Source organism: Chelonus insularis, unplaced genomic scaffold, assembly GCF_013357705.1.
Source record: "Chelonus insularis isolate UGA/USDA-ARS -01 unplaced genomic scaffold, ASM1335770v1 contig_17_pilon, whole genome shotgun sequence".
Lineage (NCBI taxonomy): Eukaryota > Metazoa > Arthropoda > Insecta > Hymenoptera > Braconidae > Chelonus > Chelonus insularis.
In genome coordinates this window covers 210,417-229,411 of record NW_023276415.1, presented here as the reverse complement: position 1 = coordinate 229,411, position 18,995 = coordinate 210,417, and the positions used below count along the sequence as shown (strand labels likewise).

Below are 18,995 nucleotides of genomic sequence, written 5' to 3'. Positions count from 1 at the left end.
CTTGCTATGTGGACAACGGAAAAATCTTAGTAAATCAGCTTGATCCATTAAACTTGACAACTAAAGCTAATCTGATGCATTGACCTTCAGGTGCATTATCTTAAGTTGCTATGAAATCGAGAGAAATGCCCCGTCGGAAACATCGATTGAAAAAAAAAATTCTTACTAGGCAATTAACAAAAATTGAAAAGATAAGCATCATCTTAATCCGTTAAGCTCGAGGAATAAAGCTAATACGATGCATTGACCTGTAGCTGCACAATCGTAAGCTGCTATTAAATCTATAAAAATGTCCTGTGGGGGGAAAACACGAGTAGGGAGAAAAGAAGTGAGGAGTGAGGCCTACCCTCTATGTATTGTGAGATTCGTTTTCAAAAATCATCAGTCTTGCTTCAGACATAAGTCTTGTAAAATTGTATTATAGATATGAAAAGGTTGTTGAACAGTGATCAGTTTTACAAGTTATACATTCAATACAAACTAGCGTTAAATCAAACTTTACGTGAAAAAATGAAACAAACTGTGCCAAAAGTGTATTTAGAATTAAAAAAACTAAAACCAGGAACCATTGCCGGTGGATTCGCTTTATAGTTATTAGGATATACTAATGCATACACAGATATCGATTATTGGATTATTCATCATGAATGTTTTATAAATAATGATGATATAGAACAACAAAAAGACTACTACAAAATCAATCGATACATTCATAATTGTAACATTCATTATATTTCTGATATAAATGCATTAATGCATGTGTTTAATCATCAAAGAATACCTTTGCAAGTTATCCATATACAAGTTACAAAAGAAATATTTGATACGTTATTTAAGAATGATCAAATTTTTATCGAGCCATATTTTAAATTGATTGATTTGATGTTCGATAATACTATATGTAAAAAAGGAATATTATCATTTAGTAAATATTCTTATGATATATGTGAAAGCAAGAATTATAATTATCAAAAACGTCAAGAAAAGTACTCTCAACGTATTGTAAATTATGGAACACCTGAATCACTGGTCACCATGTGTTGCAGAATATTAAGCAATATAAATTGAAGAAGCAATTTGTCATCATTACCATCATCATAATATTAAATAAAAAAATTTAATTAAAGCTCCATTTTTTGAATGTAATTAAAGCTGAAATTTTTCATAATGAAAAATTATCCAAAAATAACACACATCATTGATATGGATGGCTTTAGAATAAATAACAAATTCTACTGCAAAGAAATGGCGTGTATTCAAGTTGAGAGCTGTGAAATATATTCAAGCCATTCTAATATTGGAGAACATAGACTGTCACGAGAAGATTAGACATCAGCACGCTTTAATACCATGTTTGTCCATGGATTAAAAATGGATAATAACGGCAATCATCAGAATCAAGGAGCAATTTATGATTTCCTGCAGGGCATCGATGAAGAAGCAAGTTCTTCGGGAGGAATCATAGGATACAAAGGTGGATCAGTTAAACGAGACAAACTCACATTCTTGGAAATTCAGAGTTATAATGTTAAGAAGCTTGGATGTCCAAACTTTGGAATATAATGTAATCAATTGCAGGAACGACGTCTGGACTTATTTGAAATAATGGAAACATTGGATTGTCTTCGGCATGATGAATTAAAAGTTCGTAGGAGTGAATCAACGTCTAGAATTGCTCATTGTCCTAAGAAGGAGGTTTACGCATTTAATCAATTTCTTTGAGGGAATATTGAATAATTATAATTTCGAAAAAATTGGATATTTTAATGTTTCTATAAATATGTATTAAATAAATATATCAAATATTGTATAAAATTTTTTTTCTTCTTCAAATAAACTGTAAGATTAATGATATGTATGCTTTCGAATTATTTCTATAATAAAAAAAGAAACCTCTAATTCTAAAATATTTATAAGATTTTTCTAAAAAAATACAACTTTTTTTTTCATATTTTTTTATTTGTATATAAATATATAGATGATTACAATTTTTGGAATAAAACTTAAATATAAACATATAATTATATATTTTCTAAATTAATTTACGAATTTGTCCACTTAGTGGTTTATATTCAACTATTCTATCATGTGAAATTAGACAGTATGCAGTTGTACCCAGGGGAAACACTTCAGTAGCTTCAAATTTAATACGAATATTGACTGGCCCTGCTTTAATATATTCATTTTGTCTTGAACAATCTATTAGAATCAATGGTCCTCTTTCCATAAAATTTCCTTTATTTAAGTTTGGTCTTTTAATGTTTTTGCTATAATAGGATGAATGAAAATTCGTATACATTTCATACAAAAAGGCATATTTACTATTTAGAATATCTATATTCATGCTAGCATGTGAATTTCAATAATCAGCAAAATCTTGAATTTTAGAATGATCAAATATATCAGCGCATTTTGATAATTGATTTTTATGTTCAGTTTGGAATAAAAATATAATATATCTTGGCTTCTCTAGTTGATTTGTTGTCTTCACAGACCAGATGTATTTCGTTGTTATAGGTAAAGATGGATATTCATACAGCTTCCATGATATGAAGGGTATCGATGTCGATGGATCTTTACTGATGTAACTTAACATATCAACTTACTTTGAATCAGACATTGTAAAATATGGCACCAACTATTCAATTTTATCAAGAGTAATTTTTACGTTTTCTGTTGCTGTTGTTGCCGCATTAGCTATTTCAGTTTAATGTATTGCATTCAAGTCAGTGTTGGCTCTTATGAGTATTAGCTCATGTTTACAGTTAACAATGTCTTGTTTATAATCCTCAGCAAATCCAAATAATAATTTTAATGGTATGATGACGTCAATATTTCCATTGGAATCACATAGTTTTTTATTATCAAGTACCATTCCGCTATTTTCCGCAGAAATTTCTTACTCTGGTGTAAATGATGGAAATCCCTTAATAAGTGTTGTAATGCCCACATTTTTACTACGATCTATTTCAACTCCATTTAATACATATCTCATTTCCTCAAATAAGAGACAAGCAAACATTGTTGCAAGTAAAGATCTGTTTGATGTAGCACTCCCATTGTCTTTTGTAAATTTACCAGTGATATGAATTGAACTTTCACATGGTAAAATACATAAATCTTGATGTTGTACAGCTATACGTATCTCATCATTGTTTTTATATAATGATGAACCATATGGCTGATGTGCGTTAATCTTATGATGAGATATGGATTCATCTTGAACAATTTTTTTATTAAATTTAAACGCGGTAATACTTTAACAAATCAAAATTAGTTAGTGCTCGCTTTGGTAATGTTATCGAATTTTTTTTTGATTTATGATCGCTCTCCTGATTTATATCGATTCAGATATGCTCCTAGTCCAGTTTTGTATCAATTTAAATAAGCGCCTTTACCAATAGCTATAGCTTCCATTTGTTCATAATGACGTTTAAGTTCATTAGACTTTTTGTTTGCTGCTCTGGCGCTATTGACAGCCTTAGGGATCCCAGCAGCACCCCCTGTCAGGGCACCTGTAGCGCTTAAACCTGCTAACAATTGAAGCAGTGGTAACAAACCACCAGATTTTTTCATTAAAGGTAGACGACGTTTACGTTGTGCAGTTTTTTTTCTTTATTTGTCCTTCTCTGACTCTCTTCTTCCGTGAGTGAACTTTCATTGTCATTAATCCCATTCCAAATTTTGTTTTGAGTTTATCATGTTTAGTATTCCCGTTCCTTTTTTAGATGTTTTCCTTTTAACAGTCATTATTCAACTCTATAAAAACTATAATAGTGTCGATGATGCTCAGCCTAATTCCATTACGATATTTAATAATACAGTTTTTGAGAAGCAAGATAATGTTCGAGCATATTTTTGTATGGGTTGTTACAAAGATATTGATAGTTTTTACCTTTGTCAATTTTAGGCGAGAACCCAAAACATCTAGTACGGGATAATGTAAATTTTCTCATTCTCTTTCGACAAGATAAAATGAATTTACGGCATATATATAATGATCATGTTAATACAGATATAAAATTTCAACAATTTAAAGATTTGTGTACTTCATGTTGTAATAAAAATAATTATAGTTTTCTCGTCATCGATAAAGATAGTGAAATCAATAATAGACTATATAGAAAAGGTTTTGATTGTTTCATATGTATGAATTGAATGCCCTATTTTGAAAATATACATTTATGAATAATTGTTTGTAAAATAAACATCATCAATATGAGTGAATTAAGTGGACAACTGGAGAAGGCAGTCAATGTCTTGGAAAAATGGACATATGTCAGTGATGTTATGCGTCGAAAACATGAATTGATTAAGCATGGAACAAATGATAGTGAATATTCATTGAATTAACTTTTTAAGCCCGTAGTAACACCATTACATTAACTTATAAATGAAAAAAACATCTCACCCAATATACCATTATTGAACGATGATAATGTAAATATATCAATGAATGAAAGAAAATATGCCACCTCGAGAAAGAAAAAATTCAATCGTCAGAAGCTGGATATTTTCTCTATTTATAACGATAACATGGAAAAAAAGAAACGTGAAGAAATCAATCAAAGCAAAGAAGTTGCGGCAGTATTCAAGGCTATGAAAAGACGGATCCCTATAAATAATTTGGAACGTGAAATAATAGAAAATACAAAAGTACGAAATAAAGAGGAAGAAAGAGCAGCAGAAGGAAAAGACAACGAAGCTATAGGCGAGGAAGAAGGAGCGGCGGGGAAAGGGGGGGGAAGGAACCAGTAGAAAGAATGAGAGTTGTAAAAGAAGAAGAAGATCAACGACAAAAGCCTACAGCGAGTATGATATCAAACATCCTCCTCAAAATCACCGAAACAATAAATAAATAGATGAAAATGCTTAGAGATAATAATCAAAATATGGACACAAAGTGTAGCGTAAGAAAACTTCGAGGAAACGTGCTTTATATTGGAGATTCAGAAATTGTTTTTCAGGGTGATAAGATTCTCATTGCTAATCGAGTTTATAGAAGCACATCTGTGCTACTTAAATTATTAACTTCCCAGTGGGAAGTTATAGTAATGAATACGATTGTGCGAATCCCGAATTTTGACATATCTCCACGTTTAAAGCTCCCCAGAGTCGAATACGATCGTTTTCCAGTAGACGTATGTCTGTGTGTATGTATGTATGTGCGTGTGTGCGTATGTACGCATGTGTGTTTGGAATTATCTTTCGCCTCGATTATCTCGAGAACAAAAAATGGTATCGACGTGAAACCAACTGCAATCGACACGAAATTGCGCAACTTAGAACTGATTAGATTTTCAACAAAATCGATCCAGCCATTTTTTTTTGCAGAACCAATAAACTAGCAAAAATGGAAACGACCTGAATTTTGCAATTTATAGTTTATCTCGAGGTTATCTCGAGGTGAATTAGAATTACCAAACCAGTTTAAATGTACACACAATGGAGAGTCATTCTTACTTTACGATAGCGGTGGATCAAAAAGAAGATTTTTGGTGTTCACAACACTCAAAAATTTAAATTTTTTAAGTAAATGTGATCAATGGCTGAGTGATGGTACATTCAAAAGTGTACCGACTATTTTTATGCAATTATATACCATTCATGGTTTCATGAATGGTAAATCAGTGCCACTTGTTTATTTATTATCACCTGATAAAACGAATCTACTTATATAAAATTTTTGAAGGTGTTACGTCAAAGTTTGCCAAATTTTTCACCTAAGCGTATTGTAGTCGCTTTTGAAGAAGCATTTATTGAAGCTTTTAAAGAAATATATTCAGGAGTGAAAATATCTGGGTGTAGTTTCCATTTTAATCAATGTATTTGGCGCCACATTCAGTTATGTGGGCTCCAAGAACTATACAACACAGATATAACGTTTGCTTATAACATACGCTTACTTATGGCATTACCATTTCTTCCGACTGATGATGTAATATGTGGTTACGAGTTAATTGTAGGTAGTGACTATTATGATCGTTATAATGATGAATTGAATACATTACTCGAGTATTTTGAGATAACGTGGATTGGTAAGTCACGTCACAATAGAAGAAAACGCGATAAGCCAAGGTTCAATATTAAAATGTGGAATTGTTATAAAGCTGTTTGTAATGATTATATTAGATCAAACAATTTAATGGAAGGATGACATAATGGTTTCAACCGCCGTGTTGCTGTTTGTCATGCATCTATTGGACAGTTTCTAAATGCAATTAAAGATGAACAGTGCAAAACTGAAATGTTAATCGCTCAAATAGATTCAGGATTAAATGTCTCAATATCTCGTCGTAAAGCCTATCGTGACTATGATAATCGATTGAAAAGCATTGTTATGAATTACAACTCCGATTACAAATTAGAATACTTGAAAAATATTGCAAAAGTACTATCAATATAAGGTTGTAATTGAGATAAATTTTTATTTAACACTGTTATAAACAATATAATTAATGTTATTTCTACGTTGTTATGTAAAATAGAAAAAAATATTTTTTTTATAGATTCGATCAAAGAAAGTATTCATTATGTGAAAATTTAAGATAACATGAGTGGTTCCGTAACTATTCGTCCGACGACAATAAATCCGCGACATTACATCCGTTTGAAGAAATGCGGGGGGAGCAGTGTTTAAAAAGCAGACCAAATGTGAATATTGGGTTATACAGAATATTTGGTCTGCTTTTTAAACCCGCTCCCCACGCATTTCTTCAAACGGATGTAATGTAGCGGATTTATTGTCGTCGGACGAAGTAGCGTGTCACCACATGAGTAGTATATAGTCATTTACTTTACTTTTTTTATAAAATTGACCAAAAAAGATATTTACTAAGTAAAAACATGTGATAATGTGAATATTGTTATCTATAACGGCATACTAAGTCAATATTACGTTCCTGTATAGGTTAGACTAAACCAATGTTAATTTAAAATTATTATTAATAATATGTAATCTCGACAGTACAGAAAGAAGTGAATATTTTTATATGAATTTGACATAAACATGTCTTAAGTTGAAACATGAAGTATTATAAATGTAATTTCTAACAGTTTAAAAAAAATACAAAAAATAAAATAATCCATGTAATTTACATAATATCTATTTATTTTATTAGTATGTAGAGACTATAAGAATTTTTTTAAGATATTCTGTCAATGGGATATCTTGTATGAAGTCATTTTGCCTCAGGGATATTTTGTCTTGGGGATATTTTGTTCGGGATATTTTGACGGGGATATTTTGTCCAGGTATCAAAAAGCACCGAAACTTTTTTCTTTAACTGAAATGAAGTAACTAACCATATCAAATAAATAAAGACACACTTATTTCGTTTATAACAATTCCATTTGTTATAAAAAATGGGAACGGGTTCTATTTGAATTGTTTTTTCATGTTTTCCACTGGGAAGTTGGCCGTGTGGACCTTTCGGGTTGCACCCAGACCACTGCAGAGCACTGATATTTGTAATATTTATATGCAGTCTTATCAACAAGATCAGCTTGCCAAGTCTCATCGAGACGACTTATATCCACATGTTGTCATTGATAATTTCTTTTGACTGGTTTATGAAGCTCTTCCGCAATTCGTCTTTTTTTCTTGTTTATATTAACTGAGCTTCAGATCTTGCTTGCAATTTTTTCTAGACGTTCTCCTTCAGCGATTTCATAATGTCGGTATGGCTGCTATCTGCCTCTTTGAACGTATCTTATTAATAAAGTTAATAAAATTCATTTATTGTATCGAATTCAGACTTCAAATTTTGTTTCTTTTGTATTAAAGATTCTATCGTATTACTGATAGTAGTTCTAACAACTTTTAATGATATAGCATCATTCAGATCTACTAACTCAGCAAGGTTGCACAATCTTTTCTGACTCATATCATACTGTTCATCAATTGTTAATCTATATCCATTACCAGGTGGACCGTGAACAGCACTTTTTCGTGAATCATTGTCCAACTAACGTCCAAAAATGTCTACACTCATCCTCCTCTTTAAGAGATAATTAGTCAATGAATAATGACATTAAGCATCTCATTAATATATAATTACAGCTTTACTAAGTTCTTCAATAATTGCCATTATTCCATTGTTATGGCTCAAATTACCAGCATCATTTAATGGAACAAGTAGACGCAATCGATCAACAAGTTCATTTGGATCATCTTAATAAACATAGTCTACAGGTCGATTATGATTTGTCATATATTTTTGCAAACCTTTACCACATTCCGGTAAATGTTTGCTGATAATATTTTGATGAATTTTTGAATAATTATTTTCTCTAAGACTTCTATCAGGGTGATAAAGTTTATGATAGGCGTAAGTGCTTTTCAAAATTTGACCATAAGTTTTCTCGTCACTTTCTGTTGTTATGTTTTGATCAGGCAATTCCATAAAAAACGATTCTAATAGACCAGGAGTACTATTATATTTTTTATTACCAATGTAAACGAATTTATCATCAAATTTTGCTTCAGAGTTATCTATCATTAGTTTATTTTCTTACATCGGACTTAGAATCCAATTCCTTCACTTGATGTTTTCAATGCAGGTAACTCTTTAATCGGTATACTCTAATGAGGAGCTGTAGTGAATGATCTATCATCAGTGGTTGCACTATTATGCACATTATAATCAACAGTATCATCATGTGCTGTTTTGAAGCTTGCAGCTCCTTCTGCAGAATCTTTTTCGATTAGCTCGTTTTTTTTGCATCAAATTTTTCTCCCGTGTTTTAACTACTAATTGTTGTAGGGGAGTTACGACGAGATTAAACATTTTATTCATAGCTTGCTGAGTTATTTTTCGTTCATGTTTAATAATTTTATGTTTACGTCGTATTACATCACTCAGTTTCGCAATTTGATGCAAAACATCAGCTCGTTTTTGCATTTTCCTTAACTTCATACTAACACTTTTATGATTGTGACACAAAGTTTTTTTTTCTCGTATTGTTGTTTACTTTTTGTGTCAATGAACTAATTAAATCCTTTTCTATAACGTCCACTATTAATTAATTATTAATTAGAAATTAAGTTGGTAAGAAATATGTTCTAGGAATTAACTGTTCGAATAAAGTTTATATATAAGACAAAAAAATACTTCCGACCAGTCAATTTAGCCATAGACATCATCGAATTCGCAGCTAAGTAAACACCTTCGAGTAAAAATACATTAACATTTAGTAGTGCATTGTTAAAAAAAATATGGATTACATCAACAGCATCGCCAATAATACATGAAAACTTAAAAAAATAATAGCAAAAACAACAAAACCGTATAAAGTGACAGGATTAAGAAAGTGAATGCGAAGCATGGTGATGCAGTCATTGCAACATTGGATGACGAATTCATTGCTTTTCTACCGAAAAGATCAGTTAAAGCATTTAAAGATAATGATCATGCATTGAACATGTTCCTGGACTTCATCAAACGCGATAAGTTGACACTTTACTACTTTGGCGGAGAATGAAATAACTTCAACTCCATTGAACTACATAAAGAAAACGTCTTAGAGGGTTACACGAAGCGAAACAATTGATTCAACAAGAAGTACACTTAAATGCATTTTAAATGATGTAATCAAATTCATGTTAATAATTCTAAAATAAAATTTATTAAACTTGAACGTTTTTGACATTTACTTGTAGCACCTTCTAATAGACGACTAAATGATCGCTAAATTTTTTCTAAAATTGGAATCTTACACTCGCCACAACAGCAGCGTCGCATGATGGAGTATGTTAGTAATGATTGGACTTAAATTTCGTAGAACCTGATTCGAATTACTGAAATAATACCCATTGGATGAAAAAGGTTGGTAACAATTACCAATAAAAGTTTTTTGAAAATTTTAATTTTTTACTCATTGTAATAGTACTATAACAATGGCCTTCAAAAATTTTTTGAAAAGTTCACATTACAATTTCTTATATCAGCGCCATCTAGTGGAAAAGATCGATCATAATTACCAGCTGCAGATCGGTACAGCGCTATCTAGCGAGAAAATTGGCAACTATACCTGAAGTGGATAAGCTGCCGATTCTGGTGGTAAACTACCGACTTTGTCGGTAAAAGTAGAGTGATCCAGAGCCCCCCTACCTATTTACTAACTCCTTACTCCGCCGTTTCTTGTGTTAGAAGAACCAACCTGAAAATTTCGTCCACTGAGAGAAACATCACTTTTTAGACCGAATAATGCACATGTGAAAATATCAAAATCTGGAAAACTTACTTCAGATAAAATATTTACTTTACAAAAAAATTCAATCTTGATTGATTTGTGGAGTGGACATTGTTACTTTGAAATGAGAAATTATAAATAATTGATTAGTAGATAAGTTTGAAATGAAAAAAATAGAATATATTGATCATTTTCGACAAAGTAGTAGATATTTACAGATTATCTTATCATAATTTATTGATAATAATTTTTGAAAAATTTCGTTAATTATCGACCATCAAAATATTCGAATATGGCGTGATATTTAATTTTAATCAACCTTGAATATTTCTATTGTAACCGTTACTGAAAAATATTAATTTTGTGTTAAATAATATGTAGTGACTAGATAAACTGTAGTGATTGCCATTGAAACAGAATAACAACAAAAAAATAAAAATAAAAAGCAAACAAATGAAAATTAAAACAAACCTAAAGTAAAAAGTTATAAGTCTAAGGAAAACAAAAGTTTATGGAAAACAAAATTAATAAATCACTAAAAAGTCTACAGATGAAAACAATAATTCAACAAATAAATAAAAAGATCAATAAAAATGACAAGTATACTTGAAGGACTTTTTAATGTTTTAAAGTAACATTGGAAGCCAAGTACTTCTCCTGATTCTGGAGAACATACAACCATTCATAATGAATTGATTTTGGATGAAGTAAATAAAATATTTCATGATGATGATAATGATAATAATAATGATGAAAAAATAAACAAAAGAACAAAATATGATATCAAAATTAGTCCTAAGTTATGGAATAATCAATTATAGCATGAAAGAACAAAATTAAATATTTTTTTTTTTTGGAAAGAAAAGAAGTAAATATAAATAATTGCAAATCATCGTGCTTACAATTTAAAATACAGTTAATTAATGTTACTATTGTTCTGTTTCATATTTACAACATTGTTTAATTGAAATAATTATCAAATGCTGTAAAACATTAAAAATTTATTTCTCTAAAAAAAAAGTTACAACTTTCAATGATTTCGGGCGACGCTAGGGTGTTTCGCTAGTCATTATATGAAAACAATGATGAGATGAATATTACTGTACAACATTAAGATTTACGTATTTTACCAAGTGAAAGTTCAATACATATTGCCGAAGCTATTCGTGAAAAACGCCTGAAAAAGTCAACTGTCTACCTTTATCACGACAATGGTCGTCCTCACACTGCTTCAGCGACTCGACAAAAAATAACCGAGTTTAGCTGGCACCCGGTTGCACATCCACCTTACTCACCGGATATTGCGCCTTCAGATTATCACTTGTTTATGCTCATAAAATTTGTAGTTTTTTTACTGCCGTTAACTTCAATTAATGTATTACTAAAAAACGAACAAGTCTCATTTTTTCATCTAATAGCTTTATAATATACTAATCACACTCCCCTTTTTTACCATTTTACTCTCTTCTAAAAAAAAATTTTTTTAAAGGTTGTTAATTTACAGATTACGTTGATAAATTATTACAGGTAAAAATTCATAAGAAGTCAACAACACTCCACTCTGGTTAATAACTATGAGAAAACTAGGATGACCTACTTTATCCTCTCCCTCCGATCGAAACCCGAGTTCTATAACACTACATCAAAAATCTGAGAGGACTACGGTAATTATGATCATGATTTATCCGCTCAACTCTTCAAATCTATGTACTTTTGTAGTATGATAGAAAAAAAGTAACGAATGTGTAAGCATTATTAATAAACGGATAAAAAATTAAAATTTATGGAATGTTCTAATTTGTAGTGAAATATAGCAATTAAATTGTAAAAAAAAAAACGTTCGTTCTTATTTATGTAACATAGTCAGTACCTTTACTTCGATCAGAAAAAAAATGGATTGAATGAACTTGAATATCTTGCATATATCTAAATGCATACTCATGAAAATTATCTCTCACATTACTATGTGATTTTCACCAATAATTTTTCCCGAATTCTGTTAATAGATTGTAATGACTAATACAGTTACATAAACACGACAATAATCTAATTGCTGACGATCTTCTGTACTACAATTGATTGCTTGAATGACAACATCGAACATTATATTTTATAAAAATAAGGATCAACACATAACGATTCATGAATTATCATGGATTAAATCACTTACTTTTACATGTTTTAGAGGACGTCTTCCTTTGTACCAAGTTATAATAGCTGGTGGATTTGATCCAGCAGTTTGACATTCATAATCATAACGATGTTTCGCTTTGACAGGCTCATCTGCACTCTTAGAATCCATTCGGCTAATTTTGATTACAACTGGTTTAACTATAATCATAAATCAAGATGCTAATGATCAACATGCTCTTCTACATATTCTATTATGTATCAAACAATGTATAACTCTAAACAGAGAGGTTCTCAACCCGCGTCGGTTAGACTTTAATGAAAAGAGGCAAATCAAAAGTTAAACTCCCAAATCAATGAATAAATTCCGAATCGAAATAAATATAAATCCGGCACTATTTAGAGAAGTAAACAATTTATGGACTATTGAACCGGCTACCGTTTACAATTAAAGAATGAAAGTGAAGCGGGAGACTCCATGGTATGTGTCACTACTGATAATCATTCAAACTCCGCTCAAATAATTAATTTCGCTCGCATCATAGGTGCGGTATACTTAATCTCGACAGCGGATAGAACAGAAGTCAGACTCTGACTCCTCAATATCAGATGCGTCAGAGACTGAGGACGAAGTCTCACTGACAACCGAGGCAGCCGCACCGAGGTGGAGCATACTTCCGTTTCACCCTTCTCTCACTGCAGAACCCCTATCTCCGCCTCCTAAGGGCGCCGATCTACAGGACTTCACAAACAGGGAAGGTAATTTTCTCTGGACTCCTCCAGAGAGCAAAAGTTCTTTGGAATTTCCCGTTTTCTTCGACTATAACACCAAACACGTATATTACATTGAGTTCTCATCGAGGTCATGAGAAATGTCTATTACGAATACACAGCGCATGTGATTGTCCTGGTGATTAGCTCCTTTGGAGGGATGAGGGACTGCTTTCTGACAGAGCTTCGAACAATACCAGTCGGCCGTAGTCAGGCTGAGATTCTCACGGCTCGTATGCAGAAAGCGGTCATCCTTGGTTCTCTCCGAATCCTAAGACAACTGTAAACAATGACTGAACGGCTGCAGTCCCAGCTCACTCTCAAAGCTGAGAGAGTCGGTTGTCTGCAGGATAATTCCGTCTAGTCAGGCCCCAGGTGGATCAGAGCGCTGAGATCCCTCATCAGACACCTTTAACGAACCGAAAGACGATTATAATGATGATAACAAAAATTAAAAGTATTCATTTATTTAGATGTTTTACTTTATATGTATTGTTATCAAATATAAAAGTTTAAAGCATTCTAAATTCTAAGTTTAAAAAATTCTAAATTCATAATTGAATTTTTAAATACACATTTGTGTTGAAAATCGTTAGCCTATTGAATGATAAATTTTCATAAAGATTTTTCGGTTTTAATCAAATCTTATACATAAAAATATAAAAGGGTATTGCGGATTCGTTCTATAACTGGGTCGTTTAACTTATGCTGCTTTATACGTGATACGTGCGCAGAAATGAGTGAGAGACGCCAAAAGATCATGTGCTCTTTATCATTTAGCTTAGGGCCCTGAGTAATGTTGATAAGCACTGGCGTAAAAATGATTGGCTGTCGTAAAAGTATTGCAACACCACCTGCTGAGTCAAAAAAGTGTCAAAATTCATGTATGACCACCTCGAACTTTTCTTGGCAAACTGTGATTTATTTATTAATTCTTATCTTATAAAAATCATTTAGAAAAATCGAATAAATTAGTGTACATGACTCTCTACTGAGTTTTTTTTAGTGCTAGTAGAGTGATTAAAACAAAATAAATTGTTTATCAAGTGGTAGACTGATGACAGCGAGAGCCGCTATGACACCATGAAATCTAGTGAATTCGGAGTGCAAATGTAATTTTAATTTTAAATTATCATGAAATAATTGAATCGCTGATACTCGTGTCGAGAATTACGCAGAATACCATATGCTTGGTTCGTCAAGAAAAATTTTATAGGGTCATTTTAGTAGAAAATTTATCTGTAGCCCAGCCCTAAGTTTGTAGATAATTTTTTTTATAGAATAACTGTAATAGAATTGGATAGCCTAGTTTAATGTCAAGCACGTGGTAGTTATGAGCATTTAGTATAGTTTACTACTAGAAGTCAAAATATGAAATTGTCGGAATTCGAGATTTCGTTGTAAATGGTAGACTCGCCTACATTTATGTTTATTCCAATAAGCAATTACCAAACGTAGGAATCATTACCCTCAATGTGGGGTTTGGTTCGTCCTGTCTTTCACGTTCACACTAGGTAATGCTGATGTATCCACACAAAATGCGAATAATATTTAACGGATTTAAATGAAAAAGTAACAATGAAATAGATTGTAATAGTCGGTTCGCATTTTGATTGCAGTGTTTTGATTGACGGCTCAAGTTGATCCAACGTGAAAGTGTAATTGCGGCTAAACTTGAAAAGAATGCCCAAAGAGTTATCAGAAAGGTTATAGGCTACTTTTTGTTTATGTAAATTAGTTATAAAAGTTTAATTTGTTATAAACAAATAAGAACACGGTTTACGCATCATTTCCGATTTCTTTTCACGGTAAATTTTTTCCTTGACGAAAAAAAGTAAACTAGAGATAAACACGGGTTGCTATAAACATTCTAATCGTCAAGCAACGTCAACAACTTATGAAACTGTCGTTAGATTTCTTTCAACGAAAAATGCTTTCTTTTACTGAAGTCTAAGTTACTACTAATAACTACTAAGAACGTCAAATAAATAGCAACAAACTCGTTTTGCTTATAAAAATTGAATTCGTTGTCGAAAGTTAAAAGATAATTTTTCGCAATGTATCTAAGGATTTCTAGTCTTGCGAAAAAATAATTACTTCCCTGGTAAAACAAACCGATAATATTTGATAGATATAGTAGCGTACAATTTTTATGCATAGAATAAAGTATATTGATAAGTGTAACTCATGAAATAAGTAAATGTGATTGGTAAAGTTTATGCTTCATTTATTCTACAGAAAAATAAAATAAAATTCCCATTATAAAAGAACATATATAATACAAATACATGAAGATTAGTATAACACATGATTGATCTCTTCTGTTATGACATACTGTACTACATCAAAGGTTGGGCCATCTTTAGTGCATATCACCAGTATACGATCAGTATCAATACGGTGTGTATTGAATTCTATAAATTTACGTAAAATTATTGTTTCTTTATTGATTTCAACAGAAAAGATTTACCAAAATCATGAAAAATAGGCGGTTTTTCTTTTTTTGGAGTGCTAGGAATGAAATTAAATGTTGGTCAAAAAGAATTGAAAAAATGATTAAGTTTGAGCTGATGTTTAGGTGTAATAGTATTGCATAAATAATTATTCAATTGATAGATGTACTCGACTTTGAACAGCTTCGGCTCTGAACATTCAGCAGCCAATCAGGCGCGAGCAGGGGTGACAACGTCACCATTCACAACGACAGCCCTGCTAAGGCCGGAAGCGTGGCTACCACGCGACAAACCGCTAGTATACTCCAGGCAACTCGAGGCTGAACGCCACGCGGTCAACTCTCAGGTTTCTCACCTTGTTAATATCAGTTAATGTTCAGTTCAATCACATTCAATCAAGTTAATTAATTGTGTAATTAGTTCATAAGTGTTTTCAATAAAGAAAGTTTACTCAAAGGGAACTACGTGAGTCTGAAAAGTCATTTCATGACCACACCTCGTTCCGCATCCAACCTCAATCCAGCATTGTTCATGCTTAGGCGAATTATTTATACAGTCCACCACGTATTTGTTATTGCACAATTAATCTAAACGCATATACTCCCAGACACCTCAAACCATTCGGTCCTTCGAGCCGGATTGAGGCCAGTTTGGATGTAAAAATCGACCAACTCGGGATGAAGACAAATTCCTTTAAACGATCGTGAGTGCAACAAAGACAGACAAATCATCAAGTTAGTGCTCTCACTTCAACGCACAGACAAGTCAAGTAATTTTTAGTGTCTTAAAACTCGATAGTTACTCTAGTTTAGCGCATTTTTGTGAAGTAACCAAAGGACAAAGACTTATTTGTCACATTCCACAGTGCAGTGATACACATCCTTGTTGTAGTGCAGCAATAGTGCTCAACCCAAACCAATTTACTTTTCTCTTATACTTGAAATCGCGCAATTCTGGGAATCGTTCGCATAGGTGAAGTGACCTCGGACACTACAGCTGATCCTTTGTTCAACAATGTTATAAAGTGTGAGTGATTAATTGTTAAGTGACACCAGGGTTCGGCATTAATATTTTTTTTTTTCAGTATTATAGGGCAAAATTATCAATTACTTCTGTAATGGATGATGATTAAATATGTGTTCTTACAAACTTATTTATGTTCTCAAATATAGTTCCTAATGTTCCAATGGATGTTCTGTTAATATGGAATACGTTCTAACGATATTATTCATGTCCTCATAGTGAAATGTGCCTTTAAACATTCGTCGTCATTTTATAATACTAGAACATTTTTCTCGAGCAACAAACATGTGTTAAAAAACAAATAAAAAGAAAAATTATAATTCTTCCGGATGCATCAGTTGAAAGATCATCGTCTATTTTTAAAAAATGAATTTTCCAATCACCATAATTGTTATCAGAACTATTTTTTTTTAAAAACAATCAAAAATTAACATGCTACAAATAAATTTTTTAATAAATCCAACATTCTGTTGATAATTGTTTATAAATAACCTACAAATTGGATTCAAAAAAATTTTATATAATCAAAATTCCGCATTTGTTTAGAAATTTATGTATAAAAAATGCTGAAAAAAATTGTTTCTTACTCTTCCCATGAAAATATAAAACTTTGCTGTAGATAATTTCTATATTAAAAAAGAATTTTACTTCCAATATAAGAGTGAAAGAATCCAAAAACAACATTTGAATTTTTTTAAGTATAAAAAAAATTTTTATTATAAAACTGAGATAGCTATTTCATAGAGCGAGAAAAATCCTATCTGCTTCACAATTAGCTATAAAATGTGCCCATAAACTTATAAAATATAAGGGTGCAAAATTCACGAAAAAAATTTAACAAAAAGACGCTTCAGATACTATAAAAAATCGAAAAATTCATTTTTTTTTTAATTTTAATTGAAGAATGTTCAGAAAAAGATTCCGAACATTCCAGAATTTTTCCAGATTTTTAAGATATTGGAAATATTTTGTTTTTAATGTTAATTAAGAAGGCGCTCAACGGCATATTCTGTCGGCGCGCCCAAAATGCTCGATTTTTTCGATTTTTCAGCGCGCCTTCGCAGTGCTGTACATTTTTATCTGTCTCGGTTCTTTTGCGGACTTTTTCATAGAGAATCGAATTTTCTACAAAAAAGATGTTAGCTTTTTTCATATCTCTAACCGTTCTCGCTACGTAAGCCGTGAAAGGTGGAAAAACACAATCTGCCAAACTTTGACACTCGATGAATAATAGTAATTATTGTTTCCCAGTAATAAAAATTGGTACAAATAATCTCCTTATCGTCCTCTACAAGAATATATAACTAAAATTTTTTTATTCCTATTCTATAATTAATGCATGATAGCATCGGGCTTCAATTTACGGCTACGAGACTATTATTAAACTTACTGACTATACCTTAACTGAAACAGTGATTTAACCATATTTTAATAAATACAGCGATCCATCAAGAATCCCGACGAGAATTAATTATCAATGATTATTATAGTCTGGTAAAATTAACAACGAAATCGAAAAATCGGTGAGTACGGCTAAAAGTTGAAGAGATTCGAGGGGGAAATAAAAATCTAAAAACAACTTTTTTTCGCCTGAATCCAATATTTTCGAACATTTAGGGAAAAAAGTATTTCTGGCGTTTTCTTTTTAAAAGTAAAATAACTGTAAAAAAAGAAAAATTAGGAAAAATATAGAGCCTCAATGGCATGGGACTGGTGCGACAGAGATGTCCGCGCTTGTCGCACTCACGGTAGAACTGTCTGTTCACGGCGCGCGTTTGTGAGACTCTGCACACCTGATTTATTAATTTTTAACGTCGCTACGGTCGTTCTAATTTCTCTTTAAAAAAATTGACCACAAAAAAACACTATTTTTTAGCCTAAAAATTCTACAACTCGGAAAGTTATTTGAACAGTGAATTTGAATGTGGAAAATCAATTATCATTTTTCATTTATTTTCACTTCATTCTTTATCTTGGAAGTACAATTTGAGTTGATCCGGGTCAAATCGTAAATTCCCTCCCCCCCTCTAGCAGTGGCATTATCGTTGGCACCTCCGATGAGTTTATAAGATTTTGTTTGTTTTAAAAAATCCTTTTTTTTAGATTACAAAAAAATGGCATCTAGTTCAAGCAATTCATTAATTGATAGCAAATATTTTTCACCAGATTTAGAAAATTCATCATTGACTGGCTCTATTAAAGCACTGTGCCAGATTTGTAAAGCAGGAAATAATGCAGATCATTTAATTTGTGGCTCTATTAAAACGTCATCGAATTTTGTCACCCACATTAAGGTAGAAAACGTTTTTTGTCGCTTGATTTTCTATTTGCGTTAATGCTTCTGTTGATGGAAATTTTAATGAATATTTTCAAGAGAAAACCGATTTCATCATGATGTTACTATTATATTTTTAGAGAGCCTAC

General features: G+C 31.7%; 1 protein-coding gene across 1 annotated transcript in view; it reads right to left on the bottom strand.

Moving 5' to 3' along the window:
* Positions 1-18,995, bottom strand: part of LOC118064294 (neural cell adhesion molecule 2-like) — a 433,677-nt gene that overhangs the window by 299,437 nt on the left and 115,245 nt on the right. Inside the window, exon 7 of the mRNA XM_035078796.1 lies at positions 12,365-12,525. Within this exon, the coding sequence (XP_034934687.1) occupies positions 12,365-12,525 (161 nt within the window). The remainder of the gene's footprint in view (positions 1-12,364; positions 12,526-18,995) is intronic.